This window comes from Falco punctatus (genome assembly GCF_963210335.1).
Source record: "Falco punctatus genome assembly, chromosome: 1".
NCBI lineage: Eukaryota > Metazoa > Chordata > Aves > Falconiformes > Falconidae > Falco > Falco punctatus.
This window is the reverse complement of record NC_137580.1, coordinates 94,669,336-94,696,633: the sequence shown is the minus strand read 5'-3', so window position 1 is coordinate 94,696,633 and position 27,298 is coordinate 94,669,336. Positions and strand designations below refer to the sequence as shown.

General features: G+C 52.2%; 2 protein-coding genes and 1 pseudogene across 4 annotated transcripts; 1 reads left to right on the top strand and 2 right to left on the bottom strand.

Annotated features, from left to right (window-relative positions):
• Window positions 1-791: 791 nt before the first annotated feature.
• LOC308065170 (disintegrin and metalloproteinase domain-containing protein 20-like) lies at window positions 792-5,241 on the top strand (annotated as a pseudogene). Its single transcript, XR_013931984.1, has 3 exons — window positions 792-1,848; window positions 2,295-2,438; window positions 3,047-5,241. The product of XR_013931984.1 is annotated as a disintegrin and metalloproteinase domain-containing protein 20-like (transcript).
• Window positions 5,242-5,482: 241 nt separating this feature from the next.
• Window positions 5,483-21,383, bottom strand: TMEM116 (transmembrane protein 116). 2 transcript variants are annotated; one of them, XM_080390817.1, is made up of 11 exons: window positions 20,737-21,381; window positions 19,857-19,903; window positions 19,653-19,716; window positions 15,805-15,936; window positions 9,889-9,993; window positions 8,214-8,263; window positions 7,711-7,794; window positions 7,491-7,629; window positions 6,859-7,003; window positions 6,654-6,727; window positions 5,483-6,090 (listed from the first exon to the last, which is right to left on the bottom strand). In XM_080390817.1, exons 1-11 carry the CDS (start codon window positions 20,782-20,784, stop codon window positions 5,890-5,892), a joined length of 1,089 nt encoding a protein of 362 aa, XP_080246943.1. In that variant the 5' UTR covers window positions 20,785-21,381; the 3' UTR covers window positions 5,483-5,889. The 2 variants fall into 2 exon arrangements, with proteins under 2 accessions (XP_080246943.1, XP_080246944.1); XM_080390818.1 differs by lacking the exon at window positions 9,889-9,993 and having other exon boundaries at window positions 20,737-21,383.
• A 109-nt stretch (window positions 21,384-21,492) lies between these two features.
• Window positions 21,493-26,551, bottom strand: ERP29 (endoplasmic reticulum protein 29). The gene is made up of 3 exons (XM_080390877.1): window positions 26,385-26,551; window positions 24,550-24,688; window positions 21,493-23,387 (listed from the first exon to the last, which is right to left on the bottom strand). The coding sequence occupies exons 1-3, from the start codon at window positions 26,502-26,504 to the stop codon at window positions 22,885-22,887; spliced, it is 762 nt and encodes a 253-aa protein (XP_080247003.1). The 5' UTR covers window positions 26,505-26,551; the 3' UTR covers window positions 21,493-22,884.
• Window positions 26,552-27,298: the final 747 nt, after the last annotated feature.

The following is a 27,298-nucleotide window of genomic DNA, read 5'->3' as shown; positions in this document are numbered from 1 at the left end:
TGGGTGCTGTTATTCAGGCAAATGCCAGTCTTGCACATTGCAGCGTATGAGTATCTTTGGCAAGGAAGCAAAGCCTGCTCCGCTACCGTGTTTCCAGGAGGTGAACGTGGAAGGGGATCGGTTTGGCAGGTGCTGGGGAGATGGGGCAGATGTCAACTTTCAGAAATGTAAGCTAGAAAATGTCGTGTGTGGGAGGGTGCAGTGTACGAACATTAGGCGTCTACCTCAGCTGGAAGATCACACAACCATCGTTCAGACCCTGGTGGGTGATACCTGGTGGTGGGGCACAGAGTACCACTTGGGAGCGGGTGTTCTGGCTGCTGGAGTCATTAAGGATGGCATGCAGTGCGCTGAGAAGATGATCTGCATTAATCAGATGTGTGTCCCTGAGAAGTACTTGACATCCCGCTGTTCTGCCAAGATCATGTGCAGAGGAAAGGGCGTCTGCAACGCTGAAGGAAACTGCTGCTGGGACAACGGCTGGGCACCTCCCTGCTGCCAGTTTAGTGGCTTTGGAGGAAGCATTGACGGTGGGCCTGCCACCGGTCACTAAAAAGGGGCTTTTTAGGTTCCTCATCAAGTTTACTGCAATAACCGTTGCTGTTCTGATGCTTGCAGCATTTGTCATTGTGCACGGGAGAAAGCTCAGAGTAACCCAAGCATTAAACAGATTAATTGGATGCTTTTGGGCTGGAGAACAGGCTCCTGAGGAGGATGTGAAGGACCAGGTGGAAGAAGGTGGCTCAAAGCCAGCTGAAAGTCAAAGCTCCCCGGTGTAGGACTTCACGTGGCAGCAGTGGAGAGCTGGACTCAGTCAGTCACTAGACTCAGACTCCAGCTGTGGTGGAGTCATTTAAAACTGATCTAGATGCAAGTGTAGAGTTAGGGGACCTAGTTTTTATTCTGTAGAATAGCAAAATGAAATTCTTTCCCTTGATCTCACTCCGTAGGAGAAAAGAAGTTGTTGATAAAAACCGACAGAGGTACTCAGGTTAATTTAAAATCCACCTGCTGAGCAAGGAGGATCCCGGGGTGGCTGAGGCAGAGCCTTGTGCAAGGCAGGAGCATCAGCAGTTACCTTAGCCCAGAGCACGGGGTTCTGCAGCAGCGAGCCTTCCTCCCCCCTAACCATGCAGCCCCCAAAGGACACCTGCTCTTCCCTCTGAGCCAAAAAACTTCTGGGGCACAAACCCTCCACTACAGCTCAGAGGAAGGGGTTCAAACTGTCCACACCACTGTATAGGACTCTGGCTCCACACCCTATAGCTGCCTCCTCCGGAGCCAGGGTCCCAGCGGAGCGCCCATCCCTGGTATACCTGAGCACCAACTCCGCGGTACCACAGCTCGGGGACAAACGTGAGCCGCTGAAAACATCAGGCAATGTTAAGTGGGAGACAGGAGAAGGGAAGAAAGGAATCTGAGGCTTGATTACAGGAGAAAAAGATGTGGAATGTGTCTCTAAGGAAAGACGAGGTGGGAACAAAATTCATTACTGCTCACATCAGTGGCTTCTGTGAAAAGTACAAAGCTGGCAGGATCATTTGGACAGGAGCTTGCAGGACGGCAGGCTTTGAGCAGATAAAAAAAAAACCTGTCAGCAGCATTCAATCCCTGCCAGGCTGAGCTGATGAAAGCCGGGCTGCTGCGGAGGTGGCCACACGAGCTGGGAGCAGTGGGCGCAGGAGCAGCACTGAATCAGAACGGGGATGGTGCAAAAATAAAACTAAAAAAAAAAATTAAAAAATAATTTCAGCGCTTTCCAAAGAAGCAGATGAACGCTGGGGAGCAGGAGCATTTTGTGCTACAAGAGGGAACTTACCCCACAGGAATGGGCTGTCGCTCCTGCAGGTAGGACCTGGTTAATGATAAATTCGGAGCTGCAGATGCTGCCGCCTGCCCGTGCTCGCGTGCTGCTGGTGACTGGTGTGTGTTTGTATGAAATGCCGTTTTCTGTGTATAAAACGTTGCACCTGACGGGCACAGGCCAGGCATGTGGGGTACCCGCTGACTGATGCCCTGTGGGTGGCGTTTACAGCAGGGGGTCTCCAAAGGAAATATTAGAACATCGGGAGTACGGGCATATGATTTATAAATAATTAAATATGTGTATACTGCGGGTACATGCTTAGAATATTTTTGCTCTTAGGGGGGTGTGATGAAGGAAAAGCCCGGTGCCCCCTGGCTTACAGGCTGGCAAAGGAGGTGGGGCCATGGCCAAGGGGCATCAACATTTGTAATGTTGATTTGCTGTGAGGAGTGTTGTTGTGGTTAATTCTCAACTTTGCGCTCCACAGGCAATCTTTGGCTGGGGCCCCCCTCGGGGAGGAGGATGGGGTGCTGAGGACGCATGGCTCCCCAAACCTCGCTGAGCAGCAGGGGAGCGGCTGTGGAGATCACCCGCAGCTCCCTGGCCACCAAGGCCACCCCTCGGTTCCCTGGTGAGGGAAGCCCTTCCTCCCTGTCACCCCACAGGAGCACCCACGGCGCCTGTGCCTGGCAGCATGGCAGCTGGGAGAGGCAGCAGAGCTTCCAGAACCTTCTCAAGGGGCTCTGAGGGGACCGGCTGCCCCTCAGGGTGGTGGTGCCACGTGCCTTCACCATGTCCTGTGCCAGCCCTGAGGGGATAGCTCCAGCACGGCCATCCCTGAGCACATCAAGGGGAAGAGGGTCAAGGTGTCGGTGTGAGGGTGGGCAGGACCTCCCTGAGGTGCCCTACCGCCATTTTGAAGGCGCCAGCGATGAGATGGCTCCAGGCACATCATGGTGCCCAGGGGAACACCCTGCTCCTCAGCCTGGAGGTCTGGGCTGTGTTGGTGGCATCTTTTTTTCCCTGGGACAGGCAGCCATTGTCCACCCCCGAGCTACACTGTCCATGAGATAGCCTGGCCGAGGAAACTGGTCCCAAGGGTGGGAAAAGCCACAGCGGGAGAAGTGTCCTACACCCTCAGGGTGGAGTGGGAGAACCATGCTGTCCACCTCATGCAGAAGACAGGAATTCTGGTAAAAAAACCTGCTGGTCATCACCCTTGTCTCCCCGGGACTGTAGGTGGTGGAGCAACTGTGGCTATGTGGAGGGGAGCCCCGGCTGCCTCGTCATGCTGAGCACCTGCTGGGGTTGGAGGGAGCAACTGGAAACCAGGAACCTGAGCTATGGCATCCGACCTGTGCCGGGGTCCCTCACCTCCCAGCACCTCCTCTATCACCGAGAGAAGACCCAGAACAAGCCCTTGATGTGTGGATGAGGTGATCTAAACCCAACTTGGTGGGATGGGAGCTAAAACAGCCTTAGGAAAGCAAGACTTGTCTCAGAAACTGAAGTACACCAAGTACAGTGAGGTATTTGTCGTGGTGGACCGCCATCTGTTTTCTTTCCAGGGGAGCAATGAGACCTTGGTGATGCTTCTGGTTACAGATATGATCAATCTATCTGAAAAATACTGCTATCCTCTGAAGATTCGCATCTGCCTGATTGGGCTGGAGATCTGGACATGCAGCAGCTTCATCAGGTACAGCCAGGATACAGAAGAAATTCTTAAAATAACAGCTGGGGAAATAGGGATCTTTCTCAGAGGACGGAATATGGCATTGCACATTTATTTACTTACATGAACTTTGGACTAATTTTTGGGTTTGCCTATGTACATAGCACCTGCCACCCTAGCTGTCAATCGGGTGTTGTCTCATATAGATGGTGAAATTTCATAACTTTTTAAATTATTTTTACTCGTGAGCTGGGTCGTAACCTGGGGATGGAGCATGATAATAAAAAGGAGTGTGTGTGTCTGTGTGGGTGGAGGATGGGCAACTCTCCTGCCGGTGCCAAGGCTTTCAGCAAGTGCAGCAAGCAGAGCTACTTAGACCTGATCAGCAGAGGGGATGGCGACTGCTTGTGTGACATCCCAGCGCCCCACAGACACCTCCATTTCAAACACTGCGGCAGCCGGGGGGTGATGAGGGAGAGCAATGTGACTGGGGGGGCTGCAGGACTGCCGAGGCAATCCCTGCTGTCCCCAAACGTGCAGGGGCCGTCTGCTCCACCGGGCAGAGCTGTCAGAGGTGCCACTCTTGTGCTGCAGGACACAAGTGCAGGTCAGGGGCAGATGAGTGGGACTTGCCTGAACGTTGTACCGGGACCTCTGAGTGGTGCCCACAGGATTTGCACGTGCGTGACAGGACATCATGTAGCGATGATGGCTACTGCTACCATGGGAAATGTGCAGCCTATGACAATCTGCACAGAAAAGTGTTTGGGAAGGAAGCCTGGGATGCTCCAGAGAGTTGCTTCCAAAAAGCAGAACATGAAAGGGGATCAGTTTTGTAGCTGTGTAGTTTGTGCGGTTTTGGCGATGGGACCAAAGTTGCTTTTGTGGCATGAAAACCCCAAAACGCTCTGTGTGGAAGGCTGCAGTGTGTCAATGTGAAGAGGATACCTGTTCTGGAGGGGTCTGAAACCATCATTCAGGTGCCAGGGCCTGAGGACTGGTGCTGGGGCACAGTCTACCACGCCAGCATCAATAGACCTGGTATCGGAGGAGGGCTTGATGGCACCAGATGTGGGCCAAAAAAAGCACAGATGCCATAGCCAGGATGAGTGTGATGGGAAGGTTTCATGTGGAGGGAAAGCGGTTTGCAGCAACCTCCACCACTGCCACTGTGAAGCTGCCTGGGCGCCTCCAGACTGCCAGTTCCACCACCTCTCATGATGTCCATGGGGGAGGTTGTTCAAAGTAAAGCGTTTGGGACAGTAATTGGGATCACAGTGCCCATTGCCCTCATTCTGCTTGCTCCAGCTGTAACCAAATATAGAAAGGCAATAGCTGTGTTTTTCAGTACAGGTTTAGCCACGGAGAGAAGTGAGACTCCTGCAGATGAGGAGCAGAATATGGAAGAGTATGTTTAAGGAAACACGAAAGCAGTGGGAAACCTACTAGGACTACGGTCCCCGTGGGTACGCCCCTGAAGCTGGACTGCTAGTCCCAGCAGATTTTCCACAAATTGATTTACACAGTGTAACTCTGTAAACTGTAGAAAAGTTGATTACACAAAACTTGAGTATTTCCTCTTCTTGTACTGCCTACTATGTAAATAAATATGGGTTGGGCCCCAAAAAGTGAAGCTGTTAGAAAATAAAGACTAAAAGCTAAAGAGTTGTTATCAATGCAGCTAAAGATCTGTTTTATTTTCTATAGAAGGGTGGGACCTTAGTAAATAATTCACTTGAGCATCTAGAAGAGTATAGACAGATTTATGCGAAGTCCTGCTCACCTGGTTCATGAGAAATACTCCACTGGGTCAAAGAAGCTTATTTTCCTGGGAGTTGTAGCTGAGCAGGAGTTGGCATGAAGAAGGGAAATGTGCAAAAAGTCAAGGCACGGATGTAAGCGCTGATTTTTTTATGTTACTTTGCAATTTTTCATTCCTTGCAGTTGGCTGTTAGTATGGTACATGTTCGGGTTTTTTACAGTGAATTAAAAGTCAGAGATTGAAAAATATTCACCTTCTCTTTACTGTTAATTTGTAATGGTAAATACTTCAGTAAAACATCCTTTGACCATCTAACCTTAAAGGAACTGTACCGAATCTCTGAGCCGTTACATATGATTTGCTGCATTTCTACAGACATTTCCATAAGGAGAAAGTCTGTACTAAAGGTTTACATGTTTAAAGAATCCATTGGCAGTCCATACAAACCTGTAAAATAAATAACTATTTTTACTGAAGCGCCTGTCTCCGACAGACCTGCTCAGGCTCCTCCAGCACTACAGCTAACTTTGCTGCTGGCAAGACAGTTCGCAGCCGACAGCCCGTGCCTGGGTCTGGCTGACATTGCTAAAACCCTGACGAGGCCTCGTTAGGATGCTGCCTGTTCTCCTTTGAGGCGAGGATTCATCAGAGCAGGGTGGACGTGGACCCCTCGGCGTCCAGCGGGCTGGCGGGGAGCATGCTGGTGTAGAACTTCTTCTGGGAGCGCAAGAGAGGAGTCTGAGTGTCAACGTCCCGGCAGGCGTTGCGTTTGAGGGAGAGGAAGACGTGCTGCGTCCAGCCGTACACGATGCAGTTCAGAAGCCCCTGGGAAGCTGCTGTCAGAGCCTGGGAGAGATCACAGGAGAGATCAAGGCTCTCTTGCCAGCCAGCACCGCACAGCACTCCGAGCTCCCTACCAGGCTGGTACAGTATGCCAAGCCTCCTACTTCCAGGGTGATTTTATCTAGCTGCATCCCACACGATACAGGAATCTCGCGGTTATTTTATTTTTTGCTAAATGCTGCCTCAGGCACAGCAAGGAGATGGACAAGTGTTGTGGAGGAATTACACTTTGGAATTACAATTTGGAGACTTTCACAGAAAGAGGAAAAAAGCCCTGATTTCTGGGGATCCTTTCTAGTCCTATTTTCTACAATGTCCACAATGCTGAGATTTTGGTTATTGAGACCTTTTCAGGCCTGTGAAGAACATAAACCAAGCAAAGATCTTTGCCAACCAAAAGCCTAAATCAGACTTAGGCTCATACAGCAGTGATCTTCGTGGCTGGAAGCATGCTTTGTCCAGCATGGACTAGGAGCCGGCAAACACTAACACGCCTGTTCAAGCAGAGAAGGCAAAAGATAGGAGCCAGCAAAAAAAAAAAAAAAAAATAAAAAAAAAAAAATTACCTGTAGAATTAGAAAAGCCATGTAGATTTTGCTGTTTGTTGAAACAGTCAGCTTCAGTATTCCAAGGAGGACAGCTGTGAAAAGGGATGGATTGCTTTAAGCCCACTTCTTCTGAGTTTCATTGTCAGGCACTATATCCCATATAGCCTATATATCACATATATCCCAGGAGAATACTGTGAGAGCAGCTCAGCTCTCTGCTAACCTGGGGCCCAGCAGCAGAAGAATGCGACGGGGTAAAAAACCACTCGTTGTTCTACCATCTTAATCATGGCCCACTGCTGATCCCCCAGGAATCCTGTGGAGTTTACAAACCTTTTGTACAGACCTCGGGCTTTACCGAGTATAACCTAAAAAAGAAAAAAGCGTACATCGTTGTTTGCACTTTGTGCACATGCTCCGATCCGCCCTGTAGCAGACAGAATATCCCCTTCTGATCTACCAAACCTTGTCAGGCAACAGCGTGCTCCCGGGGGGACAGCCCCCGCTCTGTACATGACTTTTTCTGAACTGAACACTCCGAATTGATCCGGGGTCTTGTTGACCCATGCAGTAGGTGATCCCTGCTGCCACGCTCTGAGCCTTCTCTCCCAGCTAAATCCTATTTTGGGATGGGTTGACAGAATGCAGGACCCCAGGTGGATTTATATGGTGGCACAATGATATTTTCTCTCCCCTACGACCCCTTCCGAAAGGGAAGCAGCACCACGCAGTTCTTCCCCTGACATTGCCTGGCCTCTGGTACCATCCAAGCAAAGATGTCAAGATGAAAAGGGGAAAATCTTCTCACACTGATCGTCTGGGTGCAACAGCTAGCGTGCAAGGACTGCTTCTTACCAGAATGGCTACAAAGCTGATCAGAAAGGAAACGAGGAAGACCCCAATGCCATAGAAATGCATCACATTGCAAACAGAGCTGCTCAAGGTTTGCGGCTCGTTGGTGGGCACAGCTACCTCCGTGTGCATCAAGAGACATCTGTGGGGAGAAAGGGAACAGCCTGAGCTCCTCCGCCGACTCAGAAGCGCTGGGGCTGTTTCAGCAGCGTGTGAAGCTTACCCATGCTTCTGACTGAAGTTCTGGTAGCAATTACTGCTGTTACCCAGGCAAAACACAGGCACCACGAGAAGGAAAGGGATGAGGCTAAGAGGAGAAAGGATGACGGCACGGGTATTAGTTACTGCACTGCACTGCTCCCATCCCAGCCAAACACCACTTGGTTTTTCTCCTGTCACTACAGAGGACTTAAACATTGGTTTTATTGACACTGCTCTCTGGAAGAGTATTTTACCAGCTTTACTAACTTCTGCGCTTTCATTCATGCAGGCAATACCCTGGTAAAGGGAGCACTTTCTAAAAAACTACTTTAGTTAATATAGTCATAACTAACTTGGAGAAAGGTCCTTACCTCCAAAACCTTTTACTCTGTTAGGTCACTCTGCTATTAGTGATGAGCTTTACAGGTTTTAGCAAAATATGCTTCCAAATAAGTAGGAAGCAGAAATCAGCACATTACAGTTTACCAAAACCACATAATTCAGCCAGAGGGAATTAAACCTTACCTAGACGAGATCGTTGCTATTCGGCCAATGCAACCCGCATAATCTACAACCTGCAAAATCCAATGAGCTTAATTAAATGATTGTTTCTGTACAGCCACTGGTTCACAGGAACCCGCTCCCAGGAGCACTTCAGCAGCTGAGGGTTCTACAAATGCTGATTAATCCTCAGATCGAGGCTTGTTTCCACTTTGCACAGAATCAACACCGCTGAGTTCAGCCCATGCTGATTTGCAACAGAAACAGCCAGTGCTTCCACCCGCTTACTGCCTTGTTCTCCTTCAAGGCTAGAGGATTTGAGAAGGGAACTTGAAACAGGACAAGGAGTAGACACTTGATGAGCTCTCTGGTGTAACTTGCTCATTTGTTGTACTGCTTACTCACTTAACCTGGCCCTGTTCCTCAGAAACTTCATGTTCTGGTGTAGAATTGCAGGCACTTTGGAGTGTCCTGGTAACTGCTCACCAAGAGATGTACTTTGGCACCTGGCACACACCCACCAGCTATGAAAATACTATGTGGGCACAGCTGTAGTGGTGGGGAATTATGGTATGTGTTGTCTTTTGAACGGGAGTCCAGCAAGAAGGAAACCAGTCCTACAAGCAGATCCCAACCCTACGGACAAGAGCCCTTGAAATCTCTGCCCAGCCTGCTGCTCCGAACCGACAGATGGAATACCTGGGATACAAAGTCTGCTGTGCACAGCAACGTCTGGGGAAGAAAAAGGTTACATACGTCAGTGGGGCTGATGGATTTAACGGGAAGAGCTGCCTAAGGAATGTGTCACCTTGCAGCAATACATCAGGAGCAACCCACCCGTTACAGCGATGGTGGTGCCTCACTGTTTAGCCAGGTGTGGGGAATGGAACAACTGCAAGGAGAGATTTTGGTCATGCAGTAGGTGGAGTGTTTGTTTAGCCTGCAACGCAGAGAGTATTTTTCTGAGTACTATGTCCTTGTTCCTCGGTTCCCAGCGATTACACTGTTTCCCAAAGGGCTTTTGTAAAGGCCAGTAATGATGAAGTGAGGACCGGCCACTGTTCCCAGAGCCACCTGGTCCTTTTATCACTAGCTCACTTCTGTCACATCTCCTATCTCAAACTCTTACAATACCTTTCTGTATTACAATATTCTGTATTTACAATGTTTTCTGTATTTTTACAATTTACAATATTTCTGTGTTATACATACAATACAATTCTGACACTCTCAAATGCCATATGACCCCTGGGGAGGACAGAAATTATCAATTCTCAGTTCTGGGCTGTCCAGGCACCCCCTGCTTTCCTGTGCCCTCGGCCGTGCACTGGCAGAAGGCAGTGACAGCAACAAACCAGTTACTCAGCTGGTGCAAACTGCTGTTCTAACTGCAGAAGAACTTCACCGATACGCGGTCCTGAGCTTTCTCTGCTCTGAGATCTACACTGCCACTGGCTTTTATCTGCTTTAGTCTTGCAAGCCTAATCTTTCACTGAGATGCTACAGCAGACCCAGCAGTAATTCTGCTGACCTCAATGGGCAAGATACATCAATTCATACAGCTGTGGGGCAGAAGGGCCTTCAGAGTCCTTGCGGTGAGATATACTTTACATACACACATCCTAAACTCCGCTATAACCCCACAGTACCCAACTACAACCTTGGTACCCAACAGCTGTTGCACATCAGTCCTACTCACCTGGGGGGGCATCCTCAAAAGGTTCTGATTGTATTTCATCTTTAGGTCCATGTACAGATGCCAGGTGTAGTTGACAGTGTATAGAAAAGAGGCCACGTAGAATATCTGACAAATACAGACAGCATTTCAGTCCTGTCATAATAGTTCCTGTCGCACTTTCAGTTCATTACTGATGAACCCAAAGCCCATGGGACAGAGGCAGGATGCTAAACAGCATAGTGAGCCACCAACGGTGAGGGTCCCTGTGCAGCCCCCGTGCTCACCTCTACTAGGTCACAGTGGGACACCAACTGGGAAGAGCCAGGTAGAGGAGGGGTTCCTGCCTTAGACTGCAAAATGGCAGCTTTGCTTTGGCTTTAAACGAGGGACAGGAGAACTAATGACAACCACACTGCCTTGAAAATACAAATCTTTCTGACTTGGCTCATTTTTTTGGCCCAAATCCTAACAACAAATGGTTCAAAGGCGCTTGGACCCTCTCTATGCTACATCCATTAGGAAACACAAAACAGATGCGACACTTAGATTTGCTTCTCGCACAATGAACTCACTACACAGTGAATTCACGGAAACAGAAAACAATAGTATATTTAAAGAGGAAAGTGAGGTCAGAGAATATCTGCACTAAGTCCGAGTTAGCATCCCAAGAGCCCTTTTCTCTCCATGGGAAAAAGAAGGAAAGAAAATATACAGAACACTGTTTCCCACAGAGAGTTTCACAGCCCTTGATTCCAGCTTGAGATGAGACCAAATATCTAAAATCTGCTGTAAAAACTTGCAAATCTTTCCTGCATTTGTTTCTGAATCCATGGTTTCTCCAGGCAGTCGAGTATGAACTGTGCTGCCTAATCATACTCTGTATATGCGTGTGCTGTGTTTGTTTACAGGAAACACATGCTTCAGTGGCAGAGGCAAAGAGGAAGGGCTGGACAAGTGAATTTTTCTGTGGATTTGCTATCCTTTGCCAAACAGGCACGGAGCACAGGTTTGCTACCCTGATATCATCTCAGTCCAGGAGAGTAGTGATTAAATAAACTTGGGTCTCCTTCACCGAGGTTGCAAATGCTCTTGGCTTACTCCAAAGGCTGAGTCCAAGGGCCTGCTACATTGCAGCAGGAACATTACAGTGACTTTCCAGCTCATTAGACAAGGTTTAATGAGGGTTTGTTGCCCTTCCTCAATTACTTCCAGGGAAGGTCATGAAAACAGCCCACAAAGATCGTTCCCTTGCACTCCAGAACGCCTTAGAGGCTCACAAAATGTCAGCACCGCCTTCTTTTTTGGAAGAGGGAACCAAAAGCCACTTACGACGTTGCCAGCAGAAGGCAAAGGGAGTTCTGCCCTCCTGAGCCCCAGCCTTAGGGCTGTGGACAGTCCTGCAGGGCTCACCACCAGGAGATAAAGCAGGGGCTGGGAGACGTGAGAGTCCCTCATTATAACACTTCTGTGGCTCCCCATTGTGCTCACCAGCGTGAGCAGAGCCTGCCAGGACATTATTAGGCCACTGGAACTGAACTGGAAGAATGTGGGGGAATTGTGTAATTATAACCACAACCTCTATTCTGGACTTTATTATTGTAACGCAAAGGCAAGGCAGGGAGGAGGAGAGAACAAAGTCAAGGGACAGCAGAAGGGAGCAGTATTTGCATTTAATATCAACCAACAGCTTGGGGCTGAAACAGAGAAAGTCCAAGAAACAAAGCAATCTCCTCCTTTACGGCACAGTATGGACGTTAGGGGAGTTCCAGCCACTGTAACATCAGCCCTTGGTGATAAAATGATGGTAAACAGGCTGAATAAGGCAAAATATTGTCCCACCTCCTAAGGCAGAATCCCTTCAGACAACCACATCACATGGAGTGTGGTGTGAGCCTCTCCAAGGGCTGCTATCTGCAACCACCACCGCGGAGCAGCCCTGAGCCTGTCCTCACCCTTGTCCTTCAGTGCATTTCCCATTTTCTTGGTGTTTCTTTGCAAAGAAGCCGCAGGCGTTTATGAAACACCCAGGAACGTAACCCTTGTGAGACTTTCCTGCTCGGCACGAGCAGAATGGGGCCAGGAGACATTTTACTCATTTCATTCAGTTACAGATCGCTCAGTGCTCTGCAGAAGCTGCTGGTTAAACCTGTTACTGGCTCCTACTTACGCACAAGGTGTTCCCACCACACAAGGGCATTGCTGGGGTGTTTGGTAAGGAGGTGTCCTGCACCTTGTCACGTGTACCAGGCAGACACGGTTGCTATGGCAAGTGCTCCGCTTGTTTTAATTTCTTCCAGAGCAAACAGCAGCGACAGCTCTTGCCAGATGCAAGCCAGCTCTGCCACCCTGACAGTCCTCCTGCTGAGGGTGGTCTGCTGGTGGCCTGCAGGAATCCTGTGCCCTGGTCGGTACGGGGCAGACCCCCCGCACACCCCATCACAGCACCCTGGCTGTCCCACGTGAGGCTGAGGCAGAGGCAAGTCCTGTAAAGATGTGCCCAAGGCCAGCTCTGCCGGCCCACACTGCCTTTCCCAGCGTGAAAGTAAAGCTCCCACCTTGCCCCCATCCCTTGCTGGTGGGACCCCTAACCAGCATGGCCAGGGGCTGGAAAAGCAAGGGCAGAAAAGAGCCAGAAATGCACGGGAGCATAGCATGCTCTCAGGGTCTCCACTGAGAAATGTTGGCATAGTGTCCTATGTGTCATATCCAACCTACTTCTCCTCTAGCAATGCAACCTGTCTTCTCCAGGCCATAGAAAGATCACACCAGCATTAAGAACTGTCCCCCAGGTAAAGCTGCAAGGGAAACAGCTCAGAAAGAGTCTCAGTTCCACATGTTCCTTCCACCTTCCAGCTCAGAAAAGCCTCTCCCAAGTTCTTCTCACTTTTCCCTGTACCATCATCTAAACCCCAGGTATTGCCCTGCATCATTCCCAAGTGGCCAAGTTGCCCACAGGCCACTGTTTTCTTTCTCAACCTGAACATATTGCAGCGCTGCCGCAGCACAGAAACAAGAAAGAAGCCAGGAGTGGAACAGCTGCTCTCACCGTCACTGCAACGGTTCTACCTGCGAGAGCGGCTGTGGAAATGACCCTGGGCTGCAGGCACCTACCCCTGCACGCACCAGTGTGAGCACGTCCATGCGCACACACACTCCCCAGGGTGAGCACGTCCATGCGCACACACACTCCCCAGGGTGAGCACGTCCATGCGCACACACACTCACCAGGGTGAGCACGTCCATGCGCACACACACTCCCCAGGGTGAGCACGTCCACGCGCACACACACTCCCCAGGGTGAGCACGTCCACGCGCACACACACTCACCAGGGTGAGCACGTCCACGCGCACACACACTCACCAGGGTGAGCACGTCCACGCGCACACACACTCCCCAGTGTGAGCACGTCCACGCGCACACACACTCACCAGTGTGAGCACGTCCATGCGCACACACACTCACCAGTGTGAGCACGTCCACGCGCACACACACTCACCAGGGTGAGCACGTCCATGCGCACACACACTCACCAGTGTGAGCACGTCCACGCGCACACACACTCCCCAGTGTGAGCACGTCCATGCGCACACACACTCACCAGTGTGAGCACGTCCATGCGCACACACACTCCCCAGGGTGAGCACGTCCACGCGCACACACACTCCCCAGGGTGAGCACGTCCACGCGCACACACACTCACCAGGGTGAGCACGTCCACGCGCACACACACTCACCAGGGTGAGCACGTCCACGCGCACACACACTCCCCAGTGTGAGCACGTCCACGCGCACACACACTCACCAGTGTGAGCACGTCCATGCGCACACACACTCACCAGGGTGAGCACGTCCACGCGCACACACACTCACCAGGGTGAGCACGTCCACGCGCACACACACTCCCCAGGGTGAGCACGTCCATGCGCACACACACTCACCAGTGTGAGCACGTCCACGCGCACACACACTCACCAGGGTGAGCACGTCCACGCGCACACACACTCACCAGGGTGAGCACGTCCACGCGCACACACACTCCCCAGTGTGAGCACGTCCACGCGCACACACACTCACCAGTGTGAGCACGTCCATGCGCACACACACTCCCCAGTGTGAGCACGTCCACGCGCACACACACTCACCAGTGTGAGCACGTCCATGCGCACACACACTCACCAGTGTGAGCACGTCCACGCGCACACACACTCCCCAGTGTGAGCACGTCCATGCGCACACACACTCACCAGTGTGAGCACGTCCATGCGCACACACACTCCCCAGGGTGAGCACGTCCACGCGCACACACACTCCCCAGGGTGAGCACGTCCACGCGCACACACACTCACCAGTGTGAGCACGTCCACGCGCACACACACTCACCAGGGTGAGCACGTCCACGCGCACACACACTCCCCAGTGTGAGCACGTCCACGCGCACACACACTCACCAGTGTGAGCACGTCCATGCGCACACACACTCACCAGGGTGAGCACGTCCACGCGCACACACACTCACCAGGGTGAGCACGTCCACGCGCACACACACTCCCCAGGGTGAGCACGTCCATGCGCACACACACTCACCAGTGTGAGCACGTCCACGCGCACACACACTCCCCAGGGTGAGCACGTCCATGCGCACACACACTCCCCAGGGTGAGCACGTCCATGCGCACACACACTCCCCAGGGTGAGCACGTCCATGCGCACACACACTCACCAGTGTGAGCACGTCCATGCGCACACACACTCACCAGTGTGAGCACGTCCATGCGCACACACACTCACCAGTGTGAGCACATCCACGCGCACACACACTCCCCAGGGTGAGCACGTCCATGCGCACACACACTCACCAGTGTGAGCACATCCACGCGCACACACACTCCCCAGGGTGAGCACGTCCATGCGCACACACACTCACCAGTGTGAGCACATCCACGTGCACACAAACGCTCACCAGTGTGAGCACTTCCACACACCCCCAGCTCCTTCCCTGCCCTCCCCGAGGCACAGGGAGCCGCTCCAGCTCCAGGTGCTCTGCAGGGACATTTCCGTTCCCGTTTGTGGGTACCACCACGCTCCCAGAGAGCTGCCCAAGCCCACCCAACACATATCAAAGCTCCCAACAGCCGCTTGCTCCTCTCAGCCACATTTTTGTGGGTCCTTTCAAAGGACACTGTTAAGCCCAGAGATCACCACTTGTGAACCCCCACTCTGTCCCAAGCTTGGCCATATCCTGCGGAGGTTTCTGGAAGCAGTGCTTTGCAACTAGTTTCCTAGTGCTGAAACGGGAACTCAGTGAGACAAAAGCAAATGGTCAGGAAAACAGTATTTCACTCCCTCCACTCCAATTAGTCTCCAGCACACGAAATCAGCTGGAAAGCAGCCGAATCGCTGGGGCATAGGGCTGAGCTTACACCGATGGAGCAGCCCCTGAGCACCCTTAGGATCGCTTGAGAGAGGATCGGGCCAGGTCAGCCACGGCAGGGCTGTTTGTATGAGTAATGTTGTGAGTCTGAGCTCAAGCGAGTCGCAGAATGCGTCTGTTCCTGTCCAGGATGGAGGAAACATGAAGAGGAATAAAAAAAGCTGCTGCAGGAGAGGCACAAAGATCATCGCTGGCACGGGTCCAAGAGGAAACAGATTAAGACCCATCTACTCGCTTTACACAAGCAACCCAAACACGGCAACCACAAAATCCCATGCTCTCTCTGCCTTCCTCATCGCCTCTCACCCACCAGAGGTACCCAAACCCAAGCATCCTTATCTCCATTTTACACACGAGGCAAAAAGATCTGATAAGTCAAGTTCACACGGGGAGTCTCTGCCAAAGCCTGTCTAGAAACAGTCCCCCCTGGCCACGCTGTGATCACCGGCGAGGCGGATTACGGCAAAAGGTGCACAGTCACCGCGTGAACGGTGATGCCACTCACCTGTCCTGTCACTTGCAGGTTATAGCAGATGAGATCCTGCTTGGAGGTTGGTGTGCTGTAGAGGACAGCCCCGGTGAGCCAGCACATACCCAGGAAGAGGTCAGAGAGGCTCAGGTAGAAAAGTGGACGAACCTGGGAAAAGTGAAATTGGTTAGCATGTCTGAGTGATGGTCACAACGCTCCCATGGCCACCTACAGCAGCAGTTTCACCCCGTTATCTAACCACGTGTTCATCCCCCAGTTCTTCTGATAGGGCAGCTCTCCTTGCACACAAAACCCATGCTGATCCTTGCTCTCAGGAGCTGTCTCGATGCAGTACCCTCCTCTAATCACCCTTTCTGTCACTGGCAATGCCCCAGCATCCAAAAGCAGCATCAACTCTTACAGAAAATATCTCAAAGGCCCAGAATGTTACAGTTTTGCAGAACTGGCAGGGAGAAGTGATATTGTTACATCAACTGATGAAGAAATCAAAGTTTTGGTAAACACATACCCTTATTCAGGTCTGAAATAACTTAAACCAGATTTTTTTCCAATGTGCTTCATGTAATTTCTGTTGGTGACTAAGGCTGAATCTATTTTACATGCCAGATTAATTTTCCCTATGAGAGCCACTAGTCTCTCCGCTGCACACCGCATCTTGCTGGAACAGTCGCGTCTCCTCTAATGGCAGTTTCCAGCCCATTTCCACTTTGCATGCACTGGCCAAAAGGACTGTAAACACTGTAGGAAAACATTTGTGCACAATTCTGGCCAACATTTTTGTTGTTTGAGCAGACACTCTGGAAAAGCAGCCTAATTATCTAAATTCTTAATTGTAGTCTTTAGTACCTAATCTTGGAGAGAAAATGATGGCATTTTTTGTTTTCCCCTACAGGAAATTATGAAGATAAACACAGCATGGAAACATTTCAGGAGGCTTGGACTTTAAGATTTTTTTTTGCAGAACTGAGTTTTTGGCAAGATTTGCTTCAATATTGTCCTTTAAGTAAATATTTGCCACCCATCACGTTGTGTTATACTTGCCTTGTTCCCACAAGCCAAAAAAATGAGCTTAGTGAGACTGATAAGCTGTAAGGTAGCTTTGATTGAACCACATCTGTCCTTATGGCATAGCTGGAGGGAGACGTGCCTTGTGCCTTCCCGGTCCTCACACTGCCATGCAGCAGCAGGTCCTCTGCCTTCACCAGGCTTTGTCTCCTCAAACGTTCTTGTACTTCCAGTTCTGTATTTGTATCAGCAACATGGTAAAAATCAAACTGCTGTTGCTAACTAAGTATCTGGAGCTAGTTTGTATGTCATTGCATTTACGAATGGTTTTTTTTGCATTTACGATTTTTTTTTTTTTAACCAGGCTTTCCGTTGCTGGTGCAGAATTGAAGCCTTGGCAGGCAGTCATAGGCATAACAGGCTGGGGACACCATCCAGTTTGTGAGCATCGCAGGTTAAAACGAAGCAGCTCTCAAAAAATGCAGCTTTTGCAACCAAACTGACCCCTTTCCTCTAGCAAAAAGTGTCCTTGGAATGAGGCACCACTGTTTGATTGAGGAGCTATTTTGGCACAGACCAAAATAAAGAAGTAGGTGACATAGCGCTAAGTGAAAGCCAGCATGGTTCTTGCTTACAGAAGGGAAAAGGAAAAAAAACCCAACCAAAACCAAATGGTATTTATAAAATAGAGGAAGGGAATGTAAAGACGTAATGATTCAGATGAGCTGCCAGGCTGGAGCACACATGTCGATTTAGCTCTATCTGGCCGTTGCCCAGGGACATCTGCCTGCACAGAACCTGTTGACAAGACAGAGGAAATTCTCTGTGCATCGCTTGCCATCATCTCTTCTGAATGATTTAGCTAAAGCTGAAGAGTTTTATTGACCCCGTAGAGACAGAAAACAAGCTTCAAGAATGCAATATTTGATTTCCTAGGCTGGAGGCAGGAGGGGAAGTGTTTATAACATTGTTCTTCTCCCAGCCTCCAGAGCTGTTTATGTTTAAACGTTTTGCTCTGGAGCCTCATGACTCAGGAAATAAGCTGTTTGGGGCAAGCTTTGATATGGGTCTGTTCCAGCCCCTTTGTTTACAAATATCCACTTAAGATGAGAAACATGGGGACAAGATGATGGGGGAGCTACAGATTCTGCCACTTTTGAAACACCAGCAAGGGATCTCCCTTGCCAGCAGAACAAGATCCTGGACGCCTGATGCAGACAAGTCACTCCAGCTGGCATCCATGCCTTGTAGCTGGATTTTGCAGAAATAATCTGAGCAGGAACATCTGGCCTCCCCCAAGCAGGAATGGTCCATCTGTGACCTGGAGCCATGGGTGGCTCACAAGCAGTTAGAGTGCAGCTCCCAAGCCACAGCCACATCATATGACTATAATAGCACAAGGGCTCTTGAGTAACGTGGACTTCCAGCCATGGAAGTAAACGGGCCAAGGCTGCTGAGTCACACTGGGACACTGGCCAAACCCAGCTCCGTATCATCCCAGAGCAGAGGACCCCAGGTGAGACCCATGTTTGGAGCTCTCCAGGTGCAGGAACAGGGAGCCTACGACATGCACTTGTGCAGCACCGGCTCAGGCAGGTTTTCCATTGCAGCACTAAGGTGAGATCCCAGCCTTCATTCCTCCCCAGCAATGCACGGGGATTATCGCTTCTCCATGTGCTGGGCAGAGCATTTCCACGAGGCTGGCTGCCTGGGAGCAAGACTGCCCTGCACGCGCAGACGTATGTTCTCCTCCCCATCCTTCTTCATCCAACGACCTGTCAGTTGTTAGCTTGACTGCTTGCCTTCCTTCTCTGGGGATAACTCGCTGCGTTCCCTTGAAGTCCTGTTCTCTGGGCTGCAGCTCAAACCCACAATGTACCAAGGGCATTGAAGACAAGGGAAGTATAAATACAGCTTTGTTACAACATAGCTGCCAGCTCTACTCTCCTGCTGCTTTTAGCGGCAACCAGTTTATCTGCGTGGTCAGTCCTGCAAATCCTGCGTTCATTTCCCCAGCTTCACACAGATGAGCTCGGCGCATTGCCTCTGGTAAGTCCTGGACAGAGGGATTGCGTGTGGGCAGCAAAAGCCTGGCAGGCTTGGGATGGAGGGCTACGGTTACCAGGCACGTGCCAGCCCGCTGCTCAGTGCCTCCAATGGATCGCAAGCACACTGGGTTCCCTGCACACATCCCTGCACTGGGGACATGCCAGGCACTGCATTCATATCAGACCTGCAGCGCCCACGTGGGCAGTCCCACCCTGAGGGAAGTTTGCACCCGAGTCCCACTGCTTAGCGTTAGAAATGTTTGTGGCTCCTGTTTGCAGCCAGGGTGCATCTTCCAAAGCCCCACCGCAGAGTCCAGCACAACAAACTGCTTCTCAGCCTGGCCTCGTTTTGTCTGAACTTTGCAGCATCTTTGAGTTGTATCAGTTTTTAGGAGCGCACCTGCCTGGAAAAACTACTCAGAAATAGCAAAACCCCAACACCTGTAAAAGCATTTCCTACAGCACCATCTCTAATTTGTACTTCAGCAGCTTCGTATGCGGCGCCCTCCCAGCATTTTCCCCGCAAATCCCTGTTCCCAGAAAGCGTGGGGCTAAGGAACCCACTTGTCCCTGCGTGGGTCCAGCTCAAGGTTAGTCCCTTCGCTCGCAAAGGGCCAAATTCTTGGCCAGCCCTTTGCCTTCCAGCTAAACAAGGTTTAACCTTGTTTACAAGGATAAACAAGGTTTAACCACATAAGCCCGACACCTGCAGTTGCTCCTAGACGAGCACCTGACCCACACGGGTCTTTACTATGCACATGACCCATCTACACCTCGGTGCAGGGAGGAAAAAGGAGGTGCAGACCTTACCTCGGGGGACCGCACCACATTTTGAAAGACAGCATAGGCAATGATCGAGCTGGAACCTGTAACGCTGAGAAAACAAAGCACAGGTTGGAACAGGAGCACATCTGCCCCGCTGGGGTAAGCGATTTCTCTTTTTCCGGAGAAAATCGTCATTGTGGTAGTAACTCATCCCGGTACCACCGGGACGCGGGTGTTGCAGCGCTGTACCTGAGTATGGCCATGGTGAACTGGATCCACTGCAGAGACGAGTAGACCTGGGGAGAAGGAGGGGGGCGAGCTCAGCAGGGGACGGGACCGGCACCGAGCGGGGACGGGAGGGACGGGACCGGCCCCTCGCACCGAGCGGGGACGGGAGGGACGGGACCGGCCCCTCGCACCGAGCGGGGACGGGAGGGACGGGACCGGCCCCTCGCACCGAGCGGGGACGGGAGGGACGGGACCGGCCCCTCGCACCGAGCGGGGACGGGAGGGACGGGACCGGCCCCTCGCACCGAGCGGGGACGGGAGGGACGGGACCGGCCCCTCGCACCGAGCGGGGACGGGAGGGACGGGACCGGCCCCTCGCACCGAGCGGGGACGGGAGGGACGGGACCGGCCCCTCGCACCGAGCGGGGACGGGAGGGACGGGACCGGCCCCTCGCACCGAGCGGGGACGGGAGGGACGGGACCGGCCCCTCGCACCGAGCGGGGACGGGAGGGACGGGACCGGCCCCTCGCACCGAGCGGGGACGGGAGGGACGGGACCGGCCCCTCGCACCGAGCGGGGACGGGAGGGACGGGACCGGCCCCTCGCACCGAGCGGGGACGGGAGGGACGGGACCGGCCCCTCGCACCGAGCGGGGACGGGAGGGACGGGACCGGCCCCACGCACCGAGCGGGGACGGGAGGGACGGGACCGGCCCCTCGCACCGAGCGGGGACGGGAGGGACGGGACCGAGCGGGCAGCCGCAGCCCAGGGGCAGGTCCGTGCCGCAGCCCCCGGAGCAGCGGGTAGGGCTGGGGAAGGGCTGAGGGAGAAGGGGCGCTCCCGGCAGGTACGGGCATGCTCCCGGGAGAGGGGCCAGCGCTGCCCTCGGGGCTCGCTCACCTCCTGCCAGACCCCATCCAGCCGGGCCGCCTCCGCCGGCAGGGCCATGGGTACCCGCCGCCGCCGCAGCACCGCTCCTGGGGCTGCGGGCACCGCCCGCGCTCCGCCCCGGGGCCACCCCGCGCCCGGCCCGCCCTCCGCCGTCGGGGCCGGCTGCGGGCAGCGCGCCCGGTCGAGGAGAGGGGCTGGCGTCCCGAGCAACGGCCTCCCGCGTCTCCGCCGCCGTGCACCCCCACCGGGGCGCAGAACCCGGCCAGAAAGGCCCAGCGGGGACCCCCGGGCCAACCGCCCCCGAGGTGCTGCGTCCCCGGGCACGCCTCCAGGAGCCGACCCGAAGCGACCCTGCTTAGCTTCCGCACGACAGTAACTTGGCACCGCACGCCACCAGGTTTTGGCGCCTCCTCTTGGTGGCGTCACGGGCGGCAGGCGGCGGCGGCGTCTCTGAGGAGACTGCGGGGGCTGGGCCGGGCAGCGCCTCTCCTCAGGAGCCAGGCGGGAGATGGCTTCGCACAGGCCTGGGAACGATTGTCCCCCCGAAACCCGCCCTCCCTGGGGTCCTTTCTTCTTCCCTCCCAAGGGGGAAGAAGGCGCCGGACCCGAGGGACGCCCTCCCACCGCTTCGTGTGAACCTCCCCATCTCCGGGGCTTTCCTTTTGCTTCCAGGTGGCATCAGCTGCCTGATCAGCCTTTGCCTTCCCCTCCAACCATTTCAAAAAAGCAGCAGCAGTTTCTCCAGAAAACAGTTTAAGCAACAGCTGTTAATTGGAACTTTTTATTATAGCATTATTAATACACTTTATCTTGCAGCAATATCTGCTCCTTGTACCCACCCAGGATTCGAAAGGCAGCAAAGCTCCCACAGAAATCAGTTTTGCTCAGCTTAGTCTTAAGGTAAAATGCACAGGTGTTTCTCTTTTCAACTCTGTAACCCTCCTCAGGAGTACAGCATCTTCCAGTGGCCATCTGAATTCCACAAGTGTGAACAGCACGTGCAGCATCAAGTTTTGAGGACTGACCAGGATCCCTGGGCAAGGTATCTCCATTAAAATTACATAGATGGGGCTTCTAAGGGCACAAATACTTCTGCTTCCTGTTACAAGACCTCATTTTCAAATACTTAAAACTACCAAATGCTGATGAGGCTGTAGCTTTGACAGTGTCAATCATTCTGAAGATGAGGCTGCAGAAAATATTTTGTTCATCTTAACTATCGCTTGAGACTTTCAGTTGTCCTTGGTGGTCTTGCCCCTCTTATTTTGAACCTGGGAAATGAAGCTTGGATGAGAAGGACAAGCAAAACGTGCAGGCATTGCATGTGCTCCTCAGCCGTGAGAAAACTCAACCAAATTTACCTCTGAATAAAACATGGTTTTGCACAAACTGGTGAGACTAAGTGTAATAGCACCTCAAGGAGACTCTGCCCTTGCTCAGAGCTCAAGTCACTCCCTCTGTCGGGGTACCACAAAGGATTTCAGGAGAACTTCTGCTGAAATGGCTGCTCCGGCCAGAAGATGAGGGGCAAGTTCTGATACATGGACGACCTCTCTTCGCTATGCCTGCCAGCATTTGGCCAATACCCAAGCCAAACAGAGACAGGAGCCACTGAAGGAGAAGGCAGAAAAAGGAAATTCTGGGTGTCTTGGTCAACAACAGGTAAGGAGAACAAGACTCAGAGAGGGAGCTCTACTGGGAAAACAAAAGGTAGGAGGGGTAGATTAATGAGCATAAAATCCCAGGACGCTAAGAACAGGAAAAGGTAGGGATGCACAGGGCACCCAATCTGTACCTTTTACAACATGTAAGATGGAATGGAGACTGAATTTTGTTATTTGGTTGCCAGGGAACAGCTGTAAAAACCACCAGGAATGTGCTTCAGACCAATCTAGTGCTTTTTTTTTTTTTTTTTTGTCTGCTTTAACACTGTTATTGAATAGTATTACACAATACTGGTGTCTTGCTTTAAGGTAATTTTCCCAACATTTAGAATACTGTGTTCTTAAGGAATGTCTTCCTCTTGATCTTCTAAACTGAGAATACCAGAAGGAAATCTGCTGATCTCTTGAAGTCAGCGGGAAGTTTGCTTGCATAAGGAGAACTGGTTAGGACTCTTGACAGTGTTTCACAGCTTGTATAAAGTTCTCCAACATATTAGAGCTCATCTTTTTCACTATTCTTCTTCAGGAAAGAAGCAAGGATATTGAGGCTTTTCTGGAGCTCCTCCTTTTTTCCATCACTCATTTTGTTCTTCTCAATCAGTTTTGTGATTCGGACCACTTCATTAGCAGCAAACTCTTCTCCCTGCTCCACTATCTTGGTCATAATTTTCAAGTATTGCTCAGCTGACTTCTTCTCGGTTTCTTTTGTTTTTTCTAAACGTTCCTGCCCCTTTTTCAGAAGGGACTGGCGTTCCGATTTCTCAGTGGTGCTCATAAACTTGCTGGCTAGCACGTCATACTCTTTCAGGCAGCCTGGCATCCCCAGATAGATGCCATTACTCTTCAGCCAGCGCTGAATAGCCCCGGCCTTGATTTGGCCACTGTAAGGTAAGGGATTGTCAAAGTCACCATCCTGGAACAAGTAAAAAATCGGGAACTTTTCCTTATCCAGCTTGTACTTTTCTCCCAGCTCGGTGTTCAGTTTATCACCATAATCTGTCAAAAGAAAACAAAAACACGGAAAAGCACAGTATGTTAATTAAAAGGAAAAGGTGATTTAGGACTCTTTCCTACACAAACTGATAAATACTTGTTTCCAGAGTTTCAACACATCCCAGGAACCTCTTTGCCAGGAAATGCCATGCACTAAAACAAAACCACTCCAGAAAATCATTTGTGCAAGGCAAACTGTCGTTAGATTTTCCAAAGAAAAATACAAGATTCTAATGGTGCCTTGCTGTGACTGTGACAGCAGCCTAAGACACTGACAGAACCTCTGTGTACAAACTCCATTCTTATGGGAAGTTAATAGACATTTTTTTCCTTGTTTTGCTCCATCTATTGATTTTGTTTGATTTTACAGTGAAGCGGATTTTTTTTCGTGGTCTATGTGCAGAAAGTGTACACTTATATGTTTTAGTTCTGACAGAGTGCCAAGGTACAAGATGTTTCCTCATCTTACATAAACCGCATTCATTCTTGAGGACAGAAAATATAACTTAAAGAGATTTCAACTACGCTACTTAGCTAAATCCATGTGTGTTTAGAAATGTCCGTGTGGGTGAAACTTCCCAATTTGTCAATTCAATTCCTGTAAGCTTAAATTCTTAATTCTAATTACAAAGCGAGAGTGAATTCAGGTGACAGTGATCCATTCTTCACTGCTCTTCTCCTAAAGCCCATTACAAGAATATCAAGTAACACCAGCCATCGCGCAACAACCGCTTTCTGTGCTTCACCAGCAATAAACTGAGCATTTGCTACAATGAATTAATCATATTACATGTGTTTTGTTTGACCAGGCTTGTGGCTAAAGCACGATTCTTGTAAGGTCTCTTCCCTAGAAAAGGACAACGAGAAAAAAAAGGGGGGCAAAAAGTGCTTCAATTGCAGAGCGTGGCATCCAGTTTAGCAGCGTAGGCTGACTTGCTTCATTAACTGGCTGAAAGGAGATAAGCAGCACTCCTACGCTCCTGGCAGGAGGCACAGCCGCAGAGCTCAGCGGCCAGCCTGAGCAGGTGTTTCGCTCTGACAGGGCTGGGCCCACCTCACTTCTCACCATCAGAATTACCTGAGAGCCTGTTTTTTTCTCAGAAATCGCAGTGATTTTTACCTCCACACCAACCCATACTGTACTAATCTGCCCAGAGTTCCTCACCTGATATTCCCACTTCAGCCACCAGAAGATCCTCGCTGGAACCTGAGCTCTCTGCCAGCTTTTTAAACTCATCTTGTTTCTCACCATAAGGATATTGCGTATCGAATTTCACAAGGACAAATTTATGCTTTGGAATTACCTAAAACAAGAAAGAAAGAAAGAAAGAAGACAAAACTTCAGCATTTCAGGTTTGAGCAACCTACAAGTCACCTAAAGTGCCTTTAGCTTGTCCTTCTTTTCCTGTGCAGTGAGGAGATGCAGAGGGAAAATGGAAATTTTATAATTATGGCCTTTCAAAAATGACTCACTGCAGCATGGAGGAAAGACTGAGCTTTGGGTGTATGTATTCCTACACCAAATGATAAAGATGGTATGTGGTAGGTTTGGGGGATCTGATGATGACTTTAATTATACATGATTTGCTTCTTGAAAATTTGATTAGCATCTTGGAGGGAAGTCAGCTAAATGACTTTCAGTGGGACATCGGGAGGAGAGAGGCCAAATCTAACGTCATTCCGGTGTCCCAGCATGAGAAAGAGGGGTGGCACGGGAGGAAGCAAAGATGCAGGAGGTGTGGAGAATTTGTGTTTTAATTGATTCCTCTTCACCTGTGCCATTGCTTTTGAATTCTGCTCTGCATCAGATCCCTTTCAAATGAGCTTGGAAAGGGGAGCTATCACCCAGTTTGGGATTTTTTTTCTCCCTCCCGGAGAAGACCTTGCAAAATTGTTTTTCTAGCAAACGGGGCCAGATTGCAACATGGGTCCCCACCTACAAAGCACATGGCAAGCACTGTTCAGGTGCTGACATAACAGCTGGTTGCAACAGTTAATGAAAATCTTCAGTCCTGGGCCCGCTGATGACTTTATTGACTGTCCTGGTAAGAAGCGGACATGGCAGGTGTTACAGCTGTGCTGTTTCTGCTGGTCTTTTAAAGCCCCCCTTGCAGCATTCTGCCAATTACTTCAAATTGTTCTTGTTGAAGAAGAGCTGGAAGCTCCTAAGGGTTGTGGAGTGCCATAGCGTTACAATACCAAAAATGGTTCGTCACAGCAGAAAAAAATCAAGCGAGGGGCTGGCATGTGGCAAGAAATATTTGCTCAGGCCCGAGCAGTTTGTTTAGGGCAGATGCTTTCCCACCAGCTCTGCTGACGGTTGTCTCTTCAGCTCGTACTGCTACAGCACTGGCTTTAATCCCACCGTAGGATGGATCGGTGCCTTATCAAAGCCCTGCCACCCTCTGGGAAGAAAGCGATTGAGCCGAGAAAAAAAACACCTGTGCAAACCTCAGTCTGGCAGCAGCCTGTTGCCGTCTGTTTTATGAACAAAAAAGCGCCACCGGCCCAAACCGAGAGCGCTGGCGGCTGCCACTCGCTCCCCTGCACGGTGCTGCCCCTGGTCACCGGCGGCTCTCCCACTCCCGCAGCGGCGGGGAGCCGTGCAGCAGCCGGGCCTCTCCTCGCCGGGCCGGCCCCGCGCCCCCGGCCGCAGCGCTGCCCTGGGCCCCGGCGGCACGGCTCCACTTGGACCGCGCCGATTGGCTGCCCGCCGCGGCTGCCGCTCTCCTATTGGCTGCGGCGCGGCCAGCCCGCCGCCTCGGCCATTCCGCGAGCCCCCGCGCCCCTCCGCACCGGCGGCGGCGGCAGCGTGTGGGGGGGGGCGGCCCCGCGCCCGCGGCCTGCTCCGCTCCCCCTGCACCCCACACCGTTCCCCCGCGCCTCTCCGCCTGTTGCTACGGCATTCGCGGCGGTGCACATGGCCGCCGAAGCGGCCGCCCGCCTCCCCGCCCCGAGCGCTCGGCCAGATCCGGCAGCGCCCGCCGTAGGGAGCCGTACCTTGTAGAAGGTGATGGCGTCGAGGGGCACGGAGCCCTTGGTGTGCAGCGCGCTGCCGCCGGGCAGCGCCAGGCCGAGCAGGCAAAGGAGCAGGGAGCCGGCGGCGGCCGCCGCAGCCATGTCGGAGCGCGGAGGGAGCGGGGCTGTTGGAGCCACGTGACCGCGCGGAGCGCCGGCCGCCGCCGGGGGCTCGCCCCGCCCCGCCGGCCCCGCCGGCCAACCGGGGCACCGGGGCAGCGAGCCTCGGGGCGGGAGGCGGGCCCGCTGCTGCGCCGCGCGGGGAACCGGCGGGTCGCACGGGCGGCCGCTCCCCTGGGCCGGCAGCACGCGGGCTGCTCTTGCCGGCAGGTTAAACCCCGAGCGGGCAGCTTGCCGGCAGCAGATGCAGAGCAGGTGACGGCAGGACCCGGCCGTGCGGGACAGCCTGCCGCGCCACGGCCACGCCGAGAGCAGCAGGGACAGGCGAGACCAGCTGGGACAGGCGAGACCAGCTGTTGGTGTGTCTATTTATATACAGCAGCAGGCCAGGCGCTGCCTAGCGTTGCCACAGCCCTCTCAAGCACATTTTTTCCGTGCTACTAGAGGAGACACCTCGCGCGCTGCCAGCCCTCACTTATCACTGAAAGCAGGATGAAGTGCAAGCAAGCAACGCAGAAAGCCTGAACAGCAGACTGACAGATGAGCATGTCAGAGAACAACACATAACCCAAGCTGCGGCCCCCCCGCCCCAGCAGCCATCATTCTGAACCCTTCCACAAGGTGGACATTCCCCCCCCCCCCCCCCCCCCCTTTCCACCCTTTCCCTTTGCAGGTAACTGGATATGCTGCTTGCTCTGCACCAGGACAGCCTGGCTTCACCAATGGGCCGACAAAGCCAGTCACATCTAGACAGAATGAAAGAGGCAGCAATACTA